Raw genomic sequence first — 20,081 nt, 5'->3', positions numbered from 1 at the left:
AGAAGAAACAAACTTCTTCCCGCATCGAAGGCGTTGTTAGGATTCAGAGGAAGAAGTTGACGATGACCAGACAGAATCCTGTGTTTGAATGGAATTTTTGCATCATGTATGAAGTGTATGAATATGCAACAGGCTATTGCTTTTAAGGGGTAATCCTTTGTTAATGGGGGTCCTTTTTCGGGCCCGTGCTGCCCAGAAAAAGGTACCCGGACGTCCGTAGCTCTTTATCTCTATTGTCTCATATTGCCCTAATTCAAATTGTCCAAATTATTATTACTCTAATTGCATTACTGTTTTTATAACCATTTTATTACTATTAAACTTTTAAAATTTTAAAAACAAGTGATTGGCGTTTTTCACAGGCATCATTCGTGCGAGGGGGCGGCTCAGCTTCACAGTGGATTTTTGCCCTCTCGTGGCATGTTCTAGATAGGTGGTCATACTTCTCTCGGGGGTTTATCACAGATTTAGGCAGCCCTAGTCCGTGTACTTAATTTGCATATTGAAGATTAAAATGTGAATTATTTAGGAAAAATAAAACTTTATTGCAAACGCACGTTACTGTAACAATTTCAGGCTGAAATTACGGAAAGAAATAAAAATGTGGCAAATGAAAAAAACACAAACCAATGACAATGACTGTGGTTACATTCTGTCAGGAAAGTTCAGAGCAGAATACAGGGTCATCGCTGTAATATCAGAAGTAGATTTATGGTGAGCAAAAGCACTGCACGGAAAAGAACTGGTTAGAGTTTGCTGACAATTGTATTGTCAGTCTGAAGAGCACTGAACATGCGCTGGATTTTAATTTCAGGTGATTGAGACATTTTTTGTTTGTTTCCCTGCCCTGAAGTGTGAAGCATAGATTTTAAGTATTTCATTTAAATATGTAAGAATAAGACACCTTATGAATATATATATAACAATGTTTGCTTTTCCATACATCCTTAAGTGGAGTTAGACTGTTAGATAAGCAGAACATGATGTAGAAGGAGCTGGGCCTGTTCACTAGGAGTCCACTAGATTTCCCACCTCACAGCTTTTCCCATGAAGTGGTAGAGAGACAAATAACATGTTTTATTAAGGACAGCAGCACTCAGAAACAATGACTGAGGACCCAATTTGATTTATCTTGTAAAAATACATATTTCTAACATTAAACCACAATATTATTTAAAGAGTCAATGTGGCAATTAATTTTCAGCTTCATTTATTTTGGCAAGGCTCTTGAATTAACAGTTTTTTAGTTCTTTGAACTCCATAGCTCCATAGCTTCTCCACATTCATGTAGTTTCTAGATATTATTCTGTACATACAAATTAAGTCGGTATTTCTCAGATATATGAAGTTGTCTTGAATTTTATGGAAAGACAGGATTGGGCCCAAAATATCTTCAAAGTTCTGGGTAGATATTACTCTGGGTAGATATAAATATTCTCATCTGGGATTTCAAATCTTCCAAGGTAAGAAATGCCCCCAGAGAAGTGCTCATTTTTACATGTTGAGCATGCATATGATCAGATACACTATGTGAAGCATAATAAAAATGTGTAAATAAAGTAGACCACATATATCAAGTTGCACACTTTTGAAATTAGTTTATGAGGTTCAAGGGAAAGCTGAAAAGGTCTGAGTGATAAACTTACTTATTGTTAACTCCAAGGTGGGCTTTATAATTGCACATTTCAAATATGTATACCTGCACTTAACCTTTTTTTCTCCAGACAAAATATCCCAGGGCAAATATTCCATGCATTGACCTATCAGTGTATCTTAGCAGTGCCTAAACTCAGACAACCTGTGCAGCTGAAAGTTTAATTTAGCCTCACATCTGTTTCATTAAGTTTAGTTCATGCATGAGGATACTTCTGTTCACTCTGAACTGAAAATTCTATTTTCTCACAGGTCACAGCACAGTCATTGGTGAGAATGTTATTTGGTCATTCAACTTGTGCAACTACAGTATCCCACAAGGATGGTTCATAGGTCTGCTGTGAGAGAAATCTTCTTTTGGACCTTTACTGCAGAATATGTTCCATTCTTGAATTGATTCAAACCAAGAAATTACAACACTAATCAGCCCAGTCATCCCCTTTAACTTCATGTATACAGTGCATTCTACAGGTTCTTTCAGAGCTACTGTGACCTCCCTAGTAATCCACTCCAATAAATCTTTAATCTTGTCCTTACCTAAATGGTCCCATGATTCTTATTCAGTAATATTTTTGGAGGGGTTCAAAATTTGTGGGCCATCAAGCAGTTCATTATCAGTATGAAAATGTGTTGCAACACATGCATATCAATGCTACTGAAAAGCATTTTCACAGCAATCGCTCAATATGGAGGATTTAAGAATCTGCTTCCTTCTCACCTCCAGAAGAGAATTATATTTAGTAAAAGCTAAGTTACATGCCACAATATAATTCTTTAGAATGTTCATAGAACAATTACATTACATGTTCATAGAACAATTACAAATGACAAGTATTACATTTTCTACTGGTGTAATTATGCTGCACTTCAAGTTTTTCTATCTCAAAGCCATTCAGAATTTTCTGGAAGGAGAAGGTGGTACCACAGAGGGCCCTGTGGACAGTTTTCAGGGCCATAGTGTTGTTACCATCTAAGACACCTTTGTAGCCTGGGTTTGTTTGCTGCCTATCCATGTGCAGGCTATTGCACCATCTTCCTGGAGTGTGGCCCAGGGCACAGTCTGAGTCAAAGCACCAGTAAATTTAGAAGAACAATGAAGCAAGAGGGTGGTATGAAATAGGAACTTTTTCTGCTTTATTAAGTCTCCTTTATACTAAAATTGTAACAGTTCTACAACTCATCATCATCATTTTCCATCTATCTTTTAATTTTTTTAGAATAATTGTAGTGCTCCTGCAAAACAAAAGTGGCTCATGGTGTCTTGAAGAAGATAGGTGAGTAGGGCCTATTGCAGAGACACCCTCACAAATTTCTGCTTCACTCATAATCCTACTAACCTTGTAGAGCCAAACCCAGAGATGGTAGAGGCCACTGTATCCATTCTTAATGGTATATTCCATATCCTTTTCTCAAAAATAATCACTCCTCAGCACGCATGAACTAGTCGAAACTTTGTCAAAATTATGGCCCTTCCTAAGAAAGTAACTTTTCCATCCATTTAGCCAGTTCTATTCATTTCAATACTGTTTCATCATACATCACTTTTACTTGATTTCAGATAGACTTAACAGTTATGAAGAAAATTAATCTGTCAGATTAATATTTTCCAGGTTATCTAAAAGCATTATTACCCTTAATCTGTTTACTTCCAGAAGCTGCAATAAAATGTTCATCTAGCAGCTAATAATTTTTGCTTCACAGACTAATAGAATCCCATATACTTTACATTTCTCACTTCTTTGCCTTGTGGTACTGACAATTTCTGTTTTAAAAACATTTCACACACACACACTTAGCCTTTACTACCCCATAACTTTAGCCTCACAGTTGATGAAGTTCTCTTTTTCCATGCTGTATAACATCATGAAAGATATATGTCCTTCTTAATATGCTCTAGATAATTCTGTGAAATAAATGCCAAATATACATTCTTTCTCTTTTGAAATAACCTTATAGTTTCAAAGATTTGTGATAAACATGTTGTCTTTCTAAATAAAGAAGACATTTGGTTTGATGAATATTTTACCTTAACTTTCTAAAATACCCCAAAGAGCAAATTTTCTTAAAATGGAAACAGTATATACTCACTGCAGATATCAGTTTGTTTTGAGAATAATGATATTTATAGCATTTGGTTTTTTAATTTTTTTTCACAGACATGTTAGTTGCTGGTATTGTAGACTGACATGTTTACACAGGTTTGTACACAAATCATCTATCCAAAACAAAGGATGAAGAGCCAAGAAGCTGTTCCTGTCACAACAGTTCACGTGAGCAAAATAGTTTTGTGTAGATTTGTTAGTACATGATATCCTCTGCTGTAACATTGACTTCTTCTGTTTTAGTCTTAATTTTAGGGAAATGAATCTCACTAATGGCTATTAGCAGTAAATTCACTGCATGTGCTGTGGCACTTGCCACACAAATCCAAAAACAGTCTTCAAAGCGTTCTTCTAAGATAACGAACCGAAAGACATTTTCCCGAAAATTGGCAATTCTTTCTGTGAGGTGATGAAGTTTCACAGCAGCCATGAAGCTGGTGACTCCAAGTACCACAAATCCACCTGCAACGAAATTAAATGAGTACTCACCATTATCAAATCAAAACAAGACAGATATTTTGGTCATGCTTCAAAAGACCTACTGAATACACCACTGAGCACTATGCAGAGTAGGGACAGACAAAGGCATGGCTTACACACCTTCAAAATGCTTAGGCTGTATTGTGTGGGCAAACATACTTTTATCCATGACATAAAAACTCAAGGCTGGCATTCACAGCTCCTGATAAATGTTAACTAGACACAGTAAGCCAAGATACTACCTGGAAGTTCTGTTTTGATAGGTGTGAATTCACCACCAACTTCATTGTATTCACAATATTTAAATCAAGGAGGTATTCAGTAAGGCAAAAGAAGGAACTTGTATCATTTTCTATGAATGTGACTAGAGAAAAACACTGGAAAATTACTTTACCTGCAAGGAAGTTCCAAAGGCATGCTCCTGCTGGACCGTTAATAGCCCGGTAAGGAACTTTTATTGCGTTAAGAATGCAGAATCCAAAACTGACCAGAGAAAAGAAAATGGCCACACAGAGGAACATTATGATCATCACATGCAGGCCTGTATTCAACTTTTTCACCATGTGTGGGAAAACTGTCAAGAAAAAATAAATTGTCTATTCAGTGTATTGGATTTCTTGATGATGGCAAACATCGCACTGTGCTGGTACTTCAAATTCAACTTATATTTAAGGATTGTTTTTTTATGGAGATGTGGAATTCAGCTAGCTGCACACATCTCAGTTCCTGATGCTTTATTTTTCAGTGCATCAAGCTAGGGATTTTCTGCTACAGGAATAATCCTTTAAACAGGATCTGTGAATAAGGATTCAGGCTGAAGTCTTGTTTATTTATCTAGCATGGTAATGTTTTTATCTCTGGTGCTGTATTGTCTGCTGCAAAAGAGACTTTCCTGTCTCTTTTTCACCTCTGTTCCCAGTACCAAACTCCTGGTTTGGAGCTTCTCATTCCTGTCTCATGCTTTTTATCTCATCCATTTGAAGTCTGATAGTCTCAGTTTCCTTGTTCCCTTGCTGCCTAAAATGGTATCACCTTTTTCTCTGTTTATTTTCTCATGTTCTTCTTCTTCTTTTTCTAATCCTCTCTTTACTGTTGGCTCCAGTGAGATCTGCCCTGATTTCATACATCCTAATCCCACAGGTTTGCCCTTTAAGATTCCCTTCTTGGTTTCTCATCTAGTGTTTATGGTCCCTTCATGCTTTTCTGGGCATCTGGCAGTGTTTTAGCCACAGATGTAGGAAGCTTGTAAAGTGTTGCAAGGTGGGCTTTAGCTGAAGCACTCACATGGTTTGCTATAGACACAAGCTCTCCCTCAGCATCCTGACACTCACTTGTCTCTTGAGAACAGCAATTTTTTTGGTTCTGTCTTCACAGACACAGTTCCTTTGTTGGAGAGCCAGATTGGCAGGAGCAGCAGGAAATGTACACCTGAGTGTTCAGTTTATCCTGCAGCCCTCTAGTAACAGAATCAGAAGAAATGTGAGTAGGGAATTGTAGGTGATGTTGACTGACAGGAAAGAGAGAAGCTGATTGAGAGGAACTCTAAAATACAAGGTGATCAAGAGGAGACCTCCAGCTAGCATAGCACTGCACACTCATACATGTTCTGAAAAACTCACTGCCCAATTACTAAAAAGTTACTACAAAGAAGGTATACTATGTTATAAACAAATAAATAAATTCCTACCTGTGCTGTATAACTGACAAAAAACCCACAAAGTTCAAACAAACCATCTAAAAAGTAGGCAGCAACAGTTTGTAGATGTCACTATGAACTTCAGGCATATAATTTGATCATGACAGGACAAAATTACAGTAGATCCTGTAGAAAAAAATTGTACTGTACAAATCCCACACAAAAATGATGTGATTCAACAGATCTGCCCTTTCAGTAGCTCATTCTGGGGTTGTAGTTGGGCTTGGTGCACAGAAGAGCTACAGAAGACTCTGACAACAAGAAATGAGGGGAGTAGGATCAGAAATACATCTGAGAAATGGAAATCTAAAAACAAGGTTGCTTTCTGACTGGAAAATAACTGGCAGTGTAACAACAAAGCACGTGGAATTAAGGCTCCTTACAAACAATCAGAGATTTTAGGGTAGTTGTAAGGATTATTTGGTCTCTTTTCTGAGTCTTGCAGCCAAGTCCTGATGACCTGCCCAGGGCGTCTGGCTTAGTACACAGAAATAAGAATCCATGAAAAGGATATTGCCATGGAGACTCCAGACACAATCCAGCAGTGTTTGCTATGCACAGGCAAAACACATGGCTTCCCCAGCTTGTTCCAGGGCTTGAATTAATTGTCAAAACAGAAGCATCTCATGCCAGCTTAGGTGCCTTAGGACCATCACAACAAGCCTGAGGTCTAACATACATGCTGCACTTAGGATGGGACACTTCCAGAAGCTGCAGCTGGAGGCCAGATGATACATCTTTAGGAGTACAAAAGAGCAGTAGACACCTGTTACGGCAACAGTCACTGTCCCAGCTAAAAGAGAGTGTTCCAGCCATAAGTCTACTTTAGTGGATGCTAACAAAGTGAGAGGTGATGAACCAATAACAGCAAATTATTGCAATTTGAAATTCTGAAGTGTCAGAAGTACTGCAATACTGCACCATATGATATGTTAGCTTTGTCTTCATCTATGGTGCTAGTGAAGTCCATTTATATTATCACAATCCTCACGGAAAGTCTCAAAGTTCTTGCACCCCAGTAAATGCAGAATGCTTGGAGATGAAGGGGGACATTCTAACCAAAAAACGTCAAGTCAAACCCAGAACCCCCAGCCCTGCTTACCATTGTGCTAAAGTATCAGCTTTATTGTGTATTGCTGTTTGAAACCAGTATTGTGAAAATATCAAATTCAGTAGAATTATTAAAATATTTAAAAGGGAAAATCTCTGGAACACTTGTTGAACAAAATGCATATTTGTGCCTACTGCACTTAATGTTTTACAGTTCTACCAGAGAATTATTACTAGCTTCAGTGAGAGCTCTGTTTAGGGAGTGCCGGCTCATGTCCTCCAGTTGCATATTGATGTACTCCAGAGTGACTGTGGAACATTATGCCTTCCTCTCAGGTTGCACAGTAAAAAATCAGAAAGTTCATTAAATAGTCCAAAAAGTTGTACAGAGTTGTTCTCATTCTGTCTATCAGGATGGCCTGCAAGAACTGGAGCTGGATGAGCATGACTGCTGTGTCCATGTCATGATTGCAGTTGCAGGCAGACCTTGAGCAATAATTTGGTTACCAGTCCAAATTCATCCAGTTTAACAACTGGTCATGCTGATCTAAGTTGAGATTGCTCTGGTGCTTTTCTACATTCCCCCTGAAGTCCCACAGTCACACCTGCCTTCAATTTTTATAGAAGTGCTTGTGTAGTTGTGTAGTCAGACACGATCCTATGGGAAAACAAGTATTTATTTTTGTAGGCTAAATCTTTGGCCCGTTTAACTTCTGGAATACCTCACCTCAGCTACCAGAGCCATTGCAAAGGATGGGACAGGACAGCATTGCTGTGGGCCAGGGAGATGGTGAGACTGCAACAGCTTCAACTTGTATTGGTTTAAGTTTCAGTAAATGTGTACACTGAAATAAAAATCTTCAATGCAAATTGCCATTTTCACTACAGAATAGGAAGAGTGAAATTTGGAAATCATCCACAGTACAGCTCAGTGCTTTCAAGACTTCAATGAAAATCTTTTATGTTAAAAGCAATACCTTTAGAAAAGTTTCTATGTTTGTTAAAAGTTCAGCAATTTTTTGTCTCCCAAGTTAATAGAAAAGAAGGTAAGAATTTCTTCAACATGTTAATAAAGTTAGCGATATGTGCTATGGTAGACATTTGCATTAGGACAGCCAGAGAAATACAGAAATATGTCCAGCTAAATAAATCTCTGCTTCTTAAAGGGAAAAATCCTCACAAGAGTTCAAGAGAGAAGGCAGGAACAGATGCAGAGGGGTGGCAGAGCAAAACGTGACATAGGAAAAAGTCAGTCAAGGGAAAGTATGATTTACAGGGTCATCTCCAAATGACTTTCACCCCCTTCACAAGGCTAAAAGGAAACTCTCCATCTAGCCCTAGGGATTTTTTGTCTCCAGCTTGATTCCAGGATTACAGAATATAACTATAGCAGAAAGTATTAATGAAATTATAGAAATTTTACATTCACACTCCAAATATCAAACCATAAAGACTACATATTTATTTAATAATACAAATTTGCATTCTACAAATTCTGTAAACAAAAATTATAGAAAGTTAAATTTGAACTAGATATTAGACTAAATATTCAACCAAAATTGTACTTACTTGTGAATTTGGAGCGCCGCCCGCCCAAGCCACATTGGCGTATTTTGCCGCCCCGAAAGAGTCCGTAGTAAATTTCTCCAATGAACTTGACCAGCTCTGGATCTGTGGCATTGACCAAATCAGCCCCTGTTTTGCAAAGGATCTTTCCAGTCATCCACTTTGGGATCCCCATTGCAACAACAATCAAGATAAAAGACACAAAACTTATTAGGGAAGCCAAGGCAAATAATGTCTTTTTAAAGCAGCCAGGCATCTTAGTGCCTTCAAGGGATCATCTCCAAGCCCTCTCTGCAGCAGTCAGACGTATTTCCCATTTTTCATCATGCTCCAAAATCCACAGCTGAATACCAGGCATTTCAAGATACTTCTCTTTGTATTTTGGAGGTTCAGCAATTAATCTGTATGGTTAAAAATCAAGGCAAAAAATACATTTTGCTGCAACAACATCCTGAAATGGTTGCAAGTAAGGGCTTCATTACACTGTAGTGCGGTGATGCTTCTTTGTAGCAAGTAATCCTATCTCTATGGCCAGTCTAATATTTCTTCAGGGGTTTAATTGTCCTGCTCAAATGACATCAAGTTTCTTACTGCAACCTCATGTGAAGAAAATTTGGAGAAGAATCCAGTTCATTGGATTATTTTAAAAAGTGGGTAAACATCTGTGTGCAGGGGACAAAGGATCAAAACAGCATAATTTGTCTGAAGGATTCTGCAGTCGCCTGAGCCGTGCTGAGCTTCCCGGCGCCTGCTCCCACCCAGCCTGTAAATGTCACTGCGGGCAGAGATATCAGAGGGACAGAAAGGATGGGTCTGGAATCTCCTGAATTACAGCGGGGCGCACGAAGCCCCTGGCAGCGGGGGCGGCCTGGCCAGCCGTGCCGGACATCGGGGCACTCATGGGGGGTAACAAGCGACAGCTGCGATCCATGAGCGCCAAAGAAAACCCGCCGTAATTGTCCGCACTTCTACGGTTACTGCTACCCGAGCCCTGGCAGGACCTTCAGAGCCACTAATTAATTAATTAATTAACCAACTAACAGCAGCAGGAGCCCTGGGGACTAGGGACAAGGCCCCTGACGCGGCTGGGCCGAGGCATTGGGATCTCTCCTCCCTCGCTGCCCCCGCTCCGCACGGCCCGGGCGGGCAGCCCCGCCCCGCCCCTCGCCCCGCCCCTCGCCCCGCCCACGGCCGGGCGCTGCCGCCCCTCGCCCGGCCCGTGACGCGGCCCAGTCCGCGCCCTGAGAGCAGCGCCGGAGCAGCGGGCATGGCGCGCAGGGTGCTGGTGTACGGCGGCAGAGGGGCGCTGGGCTCCCAGTGCGTGCGGTACTTCAGGTCCAAGAACTGGGTAAGCGCCGGGCCGGGAGGTGGCGAGGCGGGGAGCAGCCGTGCCCTGCCGGGCTGTGCTGGGCGCTCCGGGGCGCGGGCCGCTAACGCGCCGTTCCTCTCGCCGTGGCAGTGGGTGGCCAGCATCGACCTGGCGGAGAACACGGACGCCCACGCCAGCGTAGTGGTGAAAGCGACCGACTCCTTCCCCGAGCAGGCCGAGCAGGTGGGTCTGCGGCGGGCGCGGGGCGGCCAGTGCCGGGTGAAGCGGTGGGGCGGTGCAGCTGCCAATCTCCCCCGGGGGTGCGCATCCCTTCGGCCGAGCGGTGCACCAGCCAGCCTCCCCCGGGGATGCGCATCCCTTCGGCCGAGCGGTGCCCGCAGCCTCCCCGGGGGTGCGCATCCCTTCGGCCGGGAGGTGCACCAGCCAGCCTCCCCCGGGGGTGCGCATCCCTTCGGCCGAGCGGTGCCCGCAGCCTCCCCGGGGGTGCGCATCCCTTCGGCCGGGAGGTGCACCAGCCAGCCTCCCCCGGGGGTGCGCATCCCTTCGGCCGGGAGGTGCACCAGCCAGCCTCCCCCGGGGGTGCGCATCCCTTCGGCCGAGCGGTGCCCGCAGCCTCCCCGCAGGTTTGTGCATCTCTTTCGCTGCCGCCCGCGGTACCAAGGTGGCTGCAGGGATGGGTCCGGCTCCACGCAGGGAGCAGCAGCCGTACCGCGAATCTCAAGGTCCTTCAGCTTCTGCTCGTCCCTTCTTTTTAATGTTTTGTAATTCCTTTTAACTGAATATGCAGAAAGAGCTTGATCCGGGATATTGAAGGCTCAGCATATAAGGCAGTTTTGCTTTGTTTTTGTCTTGACTTTTGAGAGTTATAGACTGAACCTGGTGAGTTGTAATCAAGATGGTAAGGACACCTTAAAATGAAGCAAATACCCTAACTTAAAGATGTGTTGTGTGTAAGTAGATGGCATGCTCAAAGCATATGAACCTAAGCCCCAAGGGATCCCTAGGGTAATGCACTGGTTTCCACAGATGGGAATGTGAGAGGATCTAAGCCAGCTGAAAAAAGTATTTTGCTTTATTCTCTACAGATAGCATTCATTTTTACATTTTAAGTTTCAAGCCAATTTCTGTTACTGATGTACTGAATACCTAGCCAGTAGGAGTTTTTTATATATGCACAACTCCTAAAGCTTGGAAGAGTAACATAGAATGTTTACAATACAATTTTCAGTATATGGTTTTGTAAAAGCTGTTCGTTTTTCTTCACTTCTTGGGAGATAGATTGTTTGCTATTTGCTTTGACAGAGAAAATGTGTAGCCAACAAATTCATTACCAATTGCGAGGTCTTATATTTGAAAGAAAAGAAATTATAGATATCTTAAAGTATACAAGCTCAAATTTTGTGATCAGACTCAAACTGATGGTTGTGGTCTAGATAGAAGCATTAAAGAGGGCTAATCTTTAGTTTTTCTTGCACTGTCATCAAAAGTGACAGTAGTAGTCCTTGTCAGACCTAGAGTTTCATTTCCTATCTTAAACAACACCATACTCTGAAAAGAACCTGTCAAAAGAAAGTCAGTAATAATTTTTGTTAGCAGTAGAGGTAAGGGTCAGGTGTTTCAGCCCTGATGATCACTTATTTCCAGTGACATCACACACTCTATGGCTTTCATTTGTCTGACTTTCATCTATAGTTATTTTTAAACACAGTTGTTTTGAGTTCATGAATCATAAATATGAATTTTCTATAGCTGTTTAAATTGCTGTGTCCTGTGTTACTCAGATACATAAGTAGGAAAAAGTAGCTTTATGGCATTCACGGTGTTTACCTCTTTACCTTATCAGTCCAGTGTTTTCAGTATGTTCTTGTTCTGTGTGTTGAAGGTGACAGCACAAGTTGGAATGCTTCTTGGTGAAGAGAAGGTGGATGCAATCCTGTGTGTGGCAGGAGGATGGGCTGGAGGCAGTGCCAAAGCCAAGTGTAAGCCTTTGGTATAGACATGCTGGTGAAAACATGAATGATACCTGAGAGAAGTCCTTAAAAATATTTCTTCCTCTTCCATAAGAGTACAAAAGCATAGAAGCACAAAATAGCTTAGTCACAGTGCTCTGAATTTTTGCTTTCTGTTAAATTTGCACAGCACTTCATTTTTCAGTAATTTTTATCAGAAAGTTTTGATGTGCTTTCTGAAGGAGCTCAGCATTGTTATCTGTGATAACAATCTTTTTGCTGAGATTACCTGTGTCAGGCAAGTTATGAAGGACACATTGATGTTGTTTCCTAAGTCATTGCTTTATGCATAAAACCTCAGTTGCTTCTGCAGCTCTCTAAGCTGTTACTGTGCAATATGATATTGGAAGGCACTGCCTATTCATGCCACAGAAAAAAACACTTCAGATTGAAAAAAGGCTTTTAAACATGTAACATTCATAATGAAATTTGTACTTTGCCCACTACTGTAGAGATACAAGAATAAAAATAGCCTTGTTTTCTGTTTGGAATAAATCTGGTGAAATGTGTCCCTTTCTTCCCCCTTCTGGTTTGGCTGTTACAGGCTCAAAGAGAAAGGAGATAAGAAGACATAAATGAATATTTTACAATGTAGAGGTAGAAAATTACAGAAAGCATGTTTTCATAGTGCTATTGCACTCTGTGTAACAGTGAGGAAATCAGAGTTTGTCGTCTTCCTTTGGCTAATTTCATTAATTCTCCTCCTAATCAGCTTTATACAAAAACTGTGATCTGATGTGGAAGCAGAGTGTTTGGACATCGATTATTTCCAGCCACCTTGCCACAAAACATCTGAAAGAAGGTGGCCTCTTGACTCTGACAGGAGCTCAAGCTGCTTTGTCTGGAACCCCAGGTAAAATGCTGTGCACGACAGCTGCAGGGACACCAGCAGGCAGAGACAGTTGTTTGAGCATTCTTGTTTGTGAGGCAATAGCTTCACACCCCAGGTTCTTGTCATCTAGCACAGATGGGATCCTGCTGCTGAAACGTGTAAGGAAAATGTAATTTTACAGGTAACAATATTGAATCTCTCGAAGCTGTAGTGCAAGCATGTAGAATCAGTATTTAAATAGTATTTGACATGCATTGGTGAAATATACTTGGCTAGTATATGATACAGAAAAATGTTTGGAAGACAATGAAGACTAGAAGCACAGAGCAATAGAAGTACAGTGCTTAGACAAAGTTAAATTTCCTATTTGTGTTCTGAAAGACAGAGTCCTTAATTGACCAATCTTTCTGTTGGTGATGACTCAGCTGATTCTGATAACCATGCTTGTCCTGTTCATGTTCTGATTCCAATCTATCTTTGCTTCAAACATAGATAAGCTTGTTGACTGTTGGCTTTGTCCTTAGCTAGCTATTTAATAGGAACTTTATTGCATTTTTAATCTTACCCCTCATCCATGTTGATCTGCATGGAGGAAGAAATCTGGGAGAAATTTAAAATGGAAAAAAAAAAATAGGCACTGACACACAAGCCCACAGGCAGCAAAAGGAAAGTTTGAGACAAATACTCCTATTTCCCAAGCTTTTATTAGTGTCATTTTAACAATGTTTTTAAGACACAGATACTAAGATATTGAAACATATACAATTTATGAATATTCCTGAAAGCTTTGTCTAAAACTCTTCAGGCAAAAATATTCTATATATTTTCTAGTTAATGATTAGTCTTTTGTTTTTATAGTGGCATCTGTTATAGTCAAAGATAAAAGGTTTATTTTTGAGAATAAGCAGATGAATAATTTACAGTGAACTGCTGAATGACTGTACACAAATGAAATAAAGTGAATTCTGGCAGATTTTCACAGTTTTTGTTTGGGTGGTCTTGGGAGTTAGAGACCACAACACAGGAATCAAAGTGATGAGCCTTCCTGTTTTGAAATAGCTGGTTTCAGCTGGTCTGGATTTTTCTAACAGTCACAGCAGTACTTTGGGCAAACACATGCAACTTATTAAAATCAGGAAGAATTGGGAAAGAGTTGTTACTCAACTTTTGCAAATATGCCTTATTAGCCTTTTTGTGACTGGCTGTTCTGGAAGAAAGAATCTTTTTCTTGTTTGCTGTTAATGAGATTTTTCTTTTCCTATGAGAAAATCTTGCCTCACATAATGCAAACCAAAGAACATTGAAAATTACATGAACAGTGACAGAAGCAGGGTGAGTGTGATATTTGAGAAATGTATCAGGCATGAAAAGGTTTCTAAGAAGAATTAGAATGTTTGGTTTAGGCAAGACGAGAGAGGAATATGATACACATGTGAATATTTTTATCATAACATTAAAATAAGTTAGCTAGGGCTGTCCATGATTATTCCTAATAAAAATGGATGTTATATAATATGTTTAATTACATTGTAGAAGTATTTCTACTATGTTCAGAATACTTCTTTAGGAGCATTGGATAGGGCCTAAATGGCTGTATAGATGGCTAGGAAGGAAGACATTCAGTTGTAGTAGACCTGTTTTCTTAGGTACTTTGTCTGTGTCTGGACTTCTTGACAGATATATGCCTTGAGACATCTGAGACTTCTGATTGTCCAGATCTTGTTCCTGACCAGTGTGCCTTATGCTCTGGTTCTTGCTGCTCTTACACTGCTAAATGCTGACTTGCCTAGAAAGCAGCAGTTTTTAGGAAAAGGCTTCTTTTCCTGCACATTATTTATTAATTTTCTACCATGAGCCTTGGGTTTTTTTGTAGCTTTCTCCACAGGGCCTGTCAGACCTGGGATGCTGACCAAGTGAATTCCAGATTTGAGAGAGAAGTGTCTCTTTGGGTCCAAATTCACAAATACTGTAGTTATATGATGAAAATTAATAGAAGAGTGCCTTATTGAAGTCTGTGAGCATCTTACTCTGTTAAATTTGTAAACTTAGCCCTGTAGGTCACATCCTTCAGGGTGCATTTGGATACTTTGACTAAACATGCTTGACTTGGTAAGCTGTTTATTTCTGTAGTGCTGAGTTAACTGAGTTCTGTGGTAGTTTCTGGATGTCTTCTAAAGCCTTTTTATTAATATTATACTTTCTTTTAATATGTATGCTTTAATATGTTTTGAAAGTCTGATTCTTTTCTGGCTGTGGTAAGTGGTCCTAATATTTATCAGTCTTTAGTTTCTGTCATGTTACTGCTGATGTTGAGGGCTGTTCTGATAGTGCTCTGATTTGCCTGTTTTTAATTTTTAGGGATGATTGCCTATGGCATGGCCAAAGGAGCAGTGCACCAGCTTTGTCAGAGTCTGGCTGGTGCCAACAGTGGGCTGCCATCTGGCTGTGCTGCAGTTGCCATTTTACCGTAAGTGGTTGCTTAGTTGTCTCTGCCTGTGTTGTTTCATTTAATTACTGCTGCAACCTAGAGCCAACCAGATATGTTTGCAGTGTCCTATTCACAGCACACAGACAGCCTCTCAGACCTACTCACAGGGAAAAGATGCATCTTCACTGGATGAACAAAGAATTACACAAGTCACCCTAAAAATGATTGCATTCTTTTCTTTGTCTTTGCAAAACAGTCATGGATGTTAGGATTAAAATTTTGTTTACTTTTAACCAGTTTAGCTGTAGCCATGCATTAACATGTGATTTCTTTATTTCAGGATAGACAGAACTGTAAAAATGAGATAAACTGTTCAGCAAAGTTTTAGACTTAGCTCTGTGATAGTAGTAAGCACAGGATTACTTGACAGGCTTTCACTTGATTAAAGATGCTTCTTCATAAGATGCTGCATGCGTGAACGGTAAAATTAGGGTACTTTGAGGACCTGTAAACCAAAAAATTTAGCTTGTATTTACCTGCTTTCATTTTTTGTTAGAAAAACTAGTGAAAGGTGGATGGCCTAGTAGGTCTTCACTATGTTTAATTTTATCAATTCTGTTGCAAAAATTGAAAGTATGTTTCTTTCCGGGTCCATATCTAGTTCAAGACCCAAAATGTAAGACTAGAGAGTTCTGTACAGAGATTTGATCTACTACCTGAATTCTCTACTTTTGGTTTCCTCACACAAACTCTTAAGACACTTCTTCAGGTCAGACAGGAATGGCATTAAATGTGTTTGGATAACTGACAGCACCTTCTAGAGAGCTTTACAGCCAGGCATACACCAAGATCACTGGATTTTTGTGCCTGCTGCTCTTGTGTAGTTCTCATGCAAACTGCTGTTCTTAACTGAATTTTTGAGAGGATAAATACACCTTGGATTGTCAACAGCATTTCAGTGAGGGAGTTCTGGAAAGTTAACCCTTTCATATCATTGTATCTAGTGTAAATATGTATTGTCAAACTCACTGCTTCCTATATTTATGCACTTGGTCTCTCAAAAGCATGGAAGTAGTGCAGGTGTGCTGGGCAGTACATGTGAACAGGCTTATTGCTGCCATTCACCATCTGCATAGGAGGGATGGGAGGGGAACTGCAGGCTGAGTGATGGCTCCAATGGGCACTTCTTCAGCTAGCCAGGACGCTGGGGGCTAGTCTTAGTTGGAGCCTTGGATATAGATTGAAACTAATGACTATAGACTGTTAACACATGGAGAGGATGCAAGGGATCCATATCACCTGGTGTAAAAGTCAAGGACGTATTACAGAAATGAGTTGAAGTAGGTGGTGCTCATCAGAAACATATATAAATAAAAGGCTTGCTTATCTTCTTTAATCACAGAGTTACCTTAGATACACCAGCAAACAGGAAATCAATGCCTGATGCAGATTTCAGCTCCTGGACACCTTTAGATTTCATTGCAGAGTGAGTATCTGTGGGATAACTAAACAGTTGTTCCCTGTCCCTCTTGCTGCTGCATCTCAGTGCCTGTTCTGTTTAAATAGCTGTTTTGGATTTGGGTGGATTTTTTTTCCTCTATCATCTTATTGGGTATCTTTCTAAATCACATCAGGTTTAATTGCACAGGCTTCCTAACTGGAGAAAATTAGCCTAACTCCATCAACTTTAGCTTCTCTGCATGAGTGATTCCAGCAAGGAAGATAGCCTTAAGCAGCTGGAAGCTGGAGAATTTCCTAAAGCCTGTAGACAAATTAAATTGCAGACAGCAGGTGCAGGAGACACCTGGCTTAAAGATAAACTGCAAATAAGCATTTCAACTTGGGTGGGATTCTTTTTCTTCTAAACACATTTTACTGCCCAGTTTATGGCACGTTAGTTCAGTTCTATCAACTGGCAACATTTCTGCTCTTGTTCAGAAGAATTTAGTACAGATTTTTTTTTTTTTTTACTATCTACAAAAACTTGTCCTGAATGGTGCTGCAAAATGCTGAAACTTCAGCTGTAGTTTATGTAAGGGCAGGCTGAGATTATCTGCCTTACTGTTCTCATTCCTCAGGGTTAGAGAAGGTGCAGCATGACTATTGCTTTCTGCCATGTGATGGGGAGTAGCAGAGTTTCTGTTGAGTGTGAACTCACATTTTAAAACTCTTTTAGAACTGGAATTGAATTTACCTATTGCTAATTGTTCAGAGAATAGTTTAGTTCTGACATCAGATTTCCTTTTCTGTAATTTTTTTTTAAGGTGGATGCCAGAGATGGAAATGGTTTCAGTTGCATCTGTTTAGTTTAAGCCTCTGCAGTTGTCTGATGAGGCTCTTTAAAACAGGCCCCATCAATTGAGTTTAGCTGGCCTGGAAATGTTCAGAAAAAGATCCCTAATTTATTGTGCTCCAGGGATAGCTTAGCTAGATGTTGCAGTGTTACAAATTCGTTTTTTAAGTTGAACTTTTAAATAATTTATCCTTACAGGAGAATTCAGTTGATTGGTTTGTTTTGTTTCTAATTCCCCAAAGTTTAACCCCAGTGCTTGGAAAACTGAAAATCTCACTGAGCAACATCTGCATCTTGGGAACAATGCAGGAAATCCTTTCCCATATGGCACTTGGATTTTGTGCCCTGGGAGCTCTTGTTGAATTATGGGATATTCCAACATGATAGTTGCAATGTGTGCATTATTGGGAAGGCTGAAGGACCTGTAAAATACACTTCACTCTGTCTAATATATTTTGAGGAAGGAGATTATGCTGCCTTTTGATAAGGAGTCTCCTGGTCTGCTACCTAGAAGGCGTCCATCTTACTCAGCACTGTTTTGGATGTCTTAAGGCTTTTTTCCCTCCCTCTGAGACCACTTTCACAGTTACATATTATAATGTTATAATGGCCAGTGGCAGAGTAATGAATTTAGTAACTCTATTCTAGTCATAAAACTGAAATTCTTTTATTTATGTGCTATAAAGGCAACTAAAGTAGCTCCTCCTTCCCCTTTTCTAACTTCTTTTAAATAGGAAAAAACCTAGTGACTGACATTTTAAGCTCCTGGCCTTTTCTTTTGAGATATTTTGGAAATCCTGTGTCCCTTGGATTTCTGTGGGCCCTCTGTACAGTTCTGAGGGTCTGAATCCAGTGATCACATCACATTGACATCTCTAGAGAGAGCAGTAGGAAAAGTAATAGGCTTGTATTTTATTCTTCCTGTCAATATACCTGATAATAGTTGTAATTTTTTTCTTCTCCCTCACCCTATTTTATCCATTTATTTTAAAACAGAACCTTTTATGACTGGATAAAAGGAAAGGATCGACCCAGCTCTGGCAGTCTAATCCAGGTGATAACTACAGGTGGGAAGACTGAATTAGTTTCAGCAGCACATCTTTGATTTGAGTCACTTGAAGTGATGAAACTTCAACAAAGGAGAAGATGTGGAAAATCTGTCCACCAGTATAATTTCAATGGTCTTCTGTATCCAGTGTTTGTAGTTATTCCATTAATGGAACCAGATTTCAAGTAATGTTTGTGCTGTCAGTTGTGAGCTATCAGCGTTTGTTTACCAAATAATACCAACTTGTCTCTAAATGAAGGTTGCAGGCTTTAAAGTCTGTAGGTGTCCTAATTCTGAGCATTTTATGGCAATTTACCTGTTTTCTCTGAAATGGGAATTGTGCTTAACTATGTCATGTGATTGCATACATAGTAGTTGGATTTTTTTTCTCTGTCAGTAAGTGTTTCTGGCAACTTACTGTGCATCTTTTAGCTTTCTGTCTTTTTCTGTCTGAGAATATAACCTGCCTATACTGTTGGCTATAGCCATAGGGAACACCACAGTCATGTATCATGTCCTAGTCATGTAACACTTTTCTTGTGAATGTTCCACTTGAGTTAATGAAACTGAGATTACTCACTTGAGAAGGAATTCCTAATTTGCCTTACAGTTCATAAACTGCTCTCAGGCCTACAGTTGTAGGATAAGAGTCATTCTGTCAAATGAATAGTGTGTCTTTCTCTTGGTCATGATTGTTCTTGACTTTTTCTAAAAGCAAAGTGCTGTAAAGTAGTAGAAAAAGCATACATGCACTTGAAAATGGAACTTTTTGTGCAAATAAATATATATTGTTTTATGTACTGGGCTGTCTCCATTACTGTAATCCAAATACCTTGATAACATTTTATTTGGTTTAATTGAACATACAGTTCAGTTGTGGTAAAGGACTTAATCTTTTTACTTATTTAATTCTGATGGTGCATAAAATACATTTCTGTGTGTGCTGAAGATCTACTAGCCATGCACAGAGGCAGGCCTTCAGCTGGGGCAAATGTTTTCTTAAATCCAGCCATGTTACATGGGAGTACAGTTCAGATAAAGAGTGCAAGCATTACCTGTTCTGAGCATGGACTCACAGGAAATCAGTTCTATTGGATTTTTGGGAACATCTTGAAAGCAATTAAACATGCAAAGTTGTGTGTATGTTCTCCCTCTAAACTTTCCTGTTTTTATTAACTTCAGGGTTGTGCTGGGGAAGGATTTACTGCCATGAGTCAGGAAACCTTTCCCCTCTTCCCACTGGAAAAGCTCACATGTGCCCATGTTAATTTTAACATAGAATGATTGTCTGTTTTGCTATGACTGTCTTTACTTGTTTTGTTTTGCAGGATGCAAAGGTAGAGGGGAATTTTTCTGTCTTGTCAAACCAGGACTGTCATTTGTAGATCTGCTTTTCAGTGAAAAGCTTGCAATGATGCTGCTGCACCAGCAGTCTATACAGGCTCAGAGTACAGACAAAAACTGCAAGGGACTGGTTGGGAATGAAACTAGAGTGCTACTCAGTTATTCTTGAATAGGGTGTAGCTGTCATACTACAAAATGACAGGATTTTGAAGGCTTCCCTTTGCCAAGCTAGCTGAGGCAGTGAATAGTT

The 20,081-nt window shown here is 40.1% G+C and overlaps 2 protein-coding genes across 2 annotated transcripts; one reads left to right on the top strand and one right to left on the bottom strand.

Moving 5' to 3' along the window:
* Nucleotides 1-720: 720 nt before the first annotated feature.
* On the bottom strand, nt 721-9,660 carry CLRN2 (clarin 2). The gene is made up of 3 exons (XM_063157686.1): nt 8,551-9,660; nt 4,630-4,809; nt 721-4,217 (listed from the first exon to the last, which is right to left on the bottom strand). The coding sequence occupies exons 1-3, from the start codon at nt 8,801-8,803 to the stop codon at nt 3,952-3,954; spliced, it is 699 nt and encodes a 232-aa protein (XP_063013756.1). The 5' UTR covers nt 8,804-9,660; the 3' UTR covers nt 721-3,951.
* QDPR (quinoid dihydropteridine reductase) lies at nt 9,317-19,287 on the top strand. The gene is made up of 8 exons (XM_063158102.1): nt 9,317-9,425; nt 9,591-9,895; nt 10,007-10,099; nt 11,760-11,856; nt 12,599-12,739; nt 15,077-15,185; nt 16,549-16,632; nt 18,436-19,287. Exons 1-8 carry the CDS (start codon nt 9,317-9,319, stop codon nt 18,542-18,544), a joined length of 1,047 nt encoding a protein of 348 aa, XP_063014172.1. The 3' UTR covers nt 18,545-19,287.
* Nucleotides 19,288-20,081: the final 794 nt, after the last annotated feature.

This window comes from Melospiza melodia, chromosome 5, assembly GCF_035770615.1.
Source record: "Melospiza melodia melodia isolate bMelMel2 chromosome 5, bMelMel2.pri, whole genome shotgun sequence".
NCBI classification, from domain to species: Eukaryota; Metazoa; Chordata; class Aves; order Passeriformes; family Passerellidae; genus Melospiza; species Melospiza melodia.
Note: the sequence above shows the minus strand (reverse complement) of the source record. Positions and strands in the feature narration are given on the sequence as shown.

Excerpts from the sequence above, each read along its gene's own strand:
- QDPR (XM_063158102.1), top strand. The coding sequence starts at position 9,317 with ATGTCACTGCGGGCAGAGATATCAGAGGGACAGAAAGGATGGGTCTGG. Across the intron at positions 9,896-10,006 it reads ACTTCAGGTCCAAGAACTGG|TGGGTGGCCAGCATCGACCT; the intron begins GTAAGCGCCGGG and ends TCGCCGTGGCAG. Across the intron at positions 10,100-11,759 it reads TCCCCGAGCAGGCCGAGCAG|GTGACAGCACAAGTTGGAAT; the intron begins GTGGGTCTGCGG and ends TGTGTGTTGAAG.
- CLRN2 (XM_063157686.1), bottom strand. The coding sequence starts at position 8,803 with ATGCCTGGCTGCTTTAAAAAGACATTATTTGCCTTGGCTTCCCTAATA. Across the intron at positions 4,810-8,550 it reads GCGGCGCTCCAAATTCACAA|TTTTCCCACACATGGTGAAA; the intron begins GTAAGTACAATT and ends TTTTCTTGACAG. Across the intron at positions 4,218-4,629 it reads CCTTTGGAACTTCCTTGCAG|GTGGATTTGTGGTACTTGGA; the intron begins GTAAAGTAATTT and ends ATTTCGTTGCAG.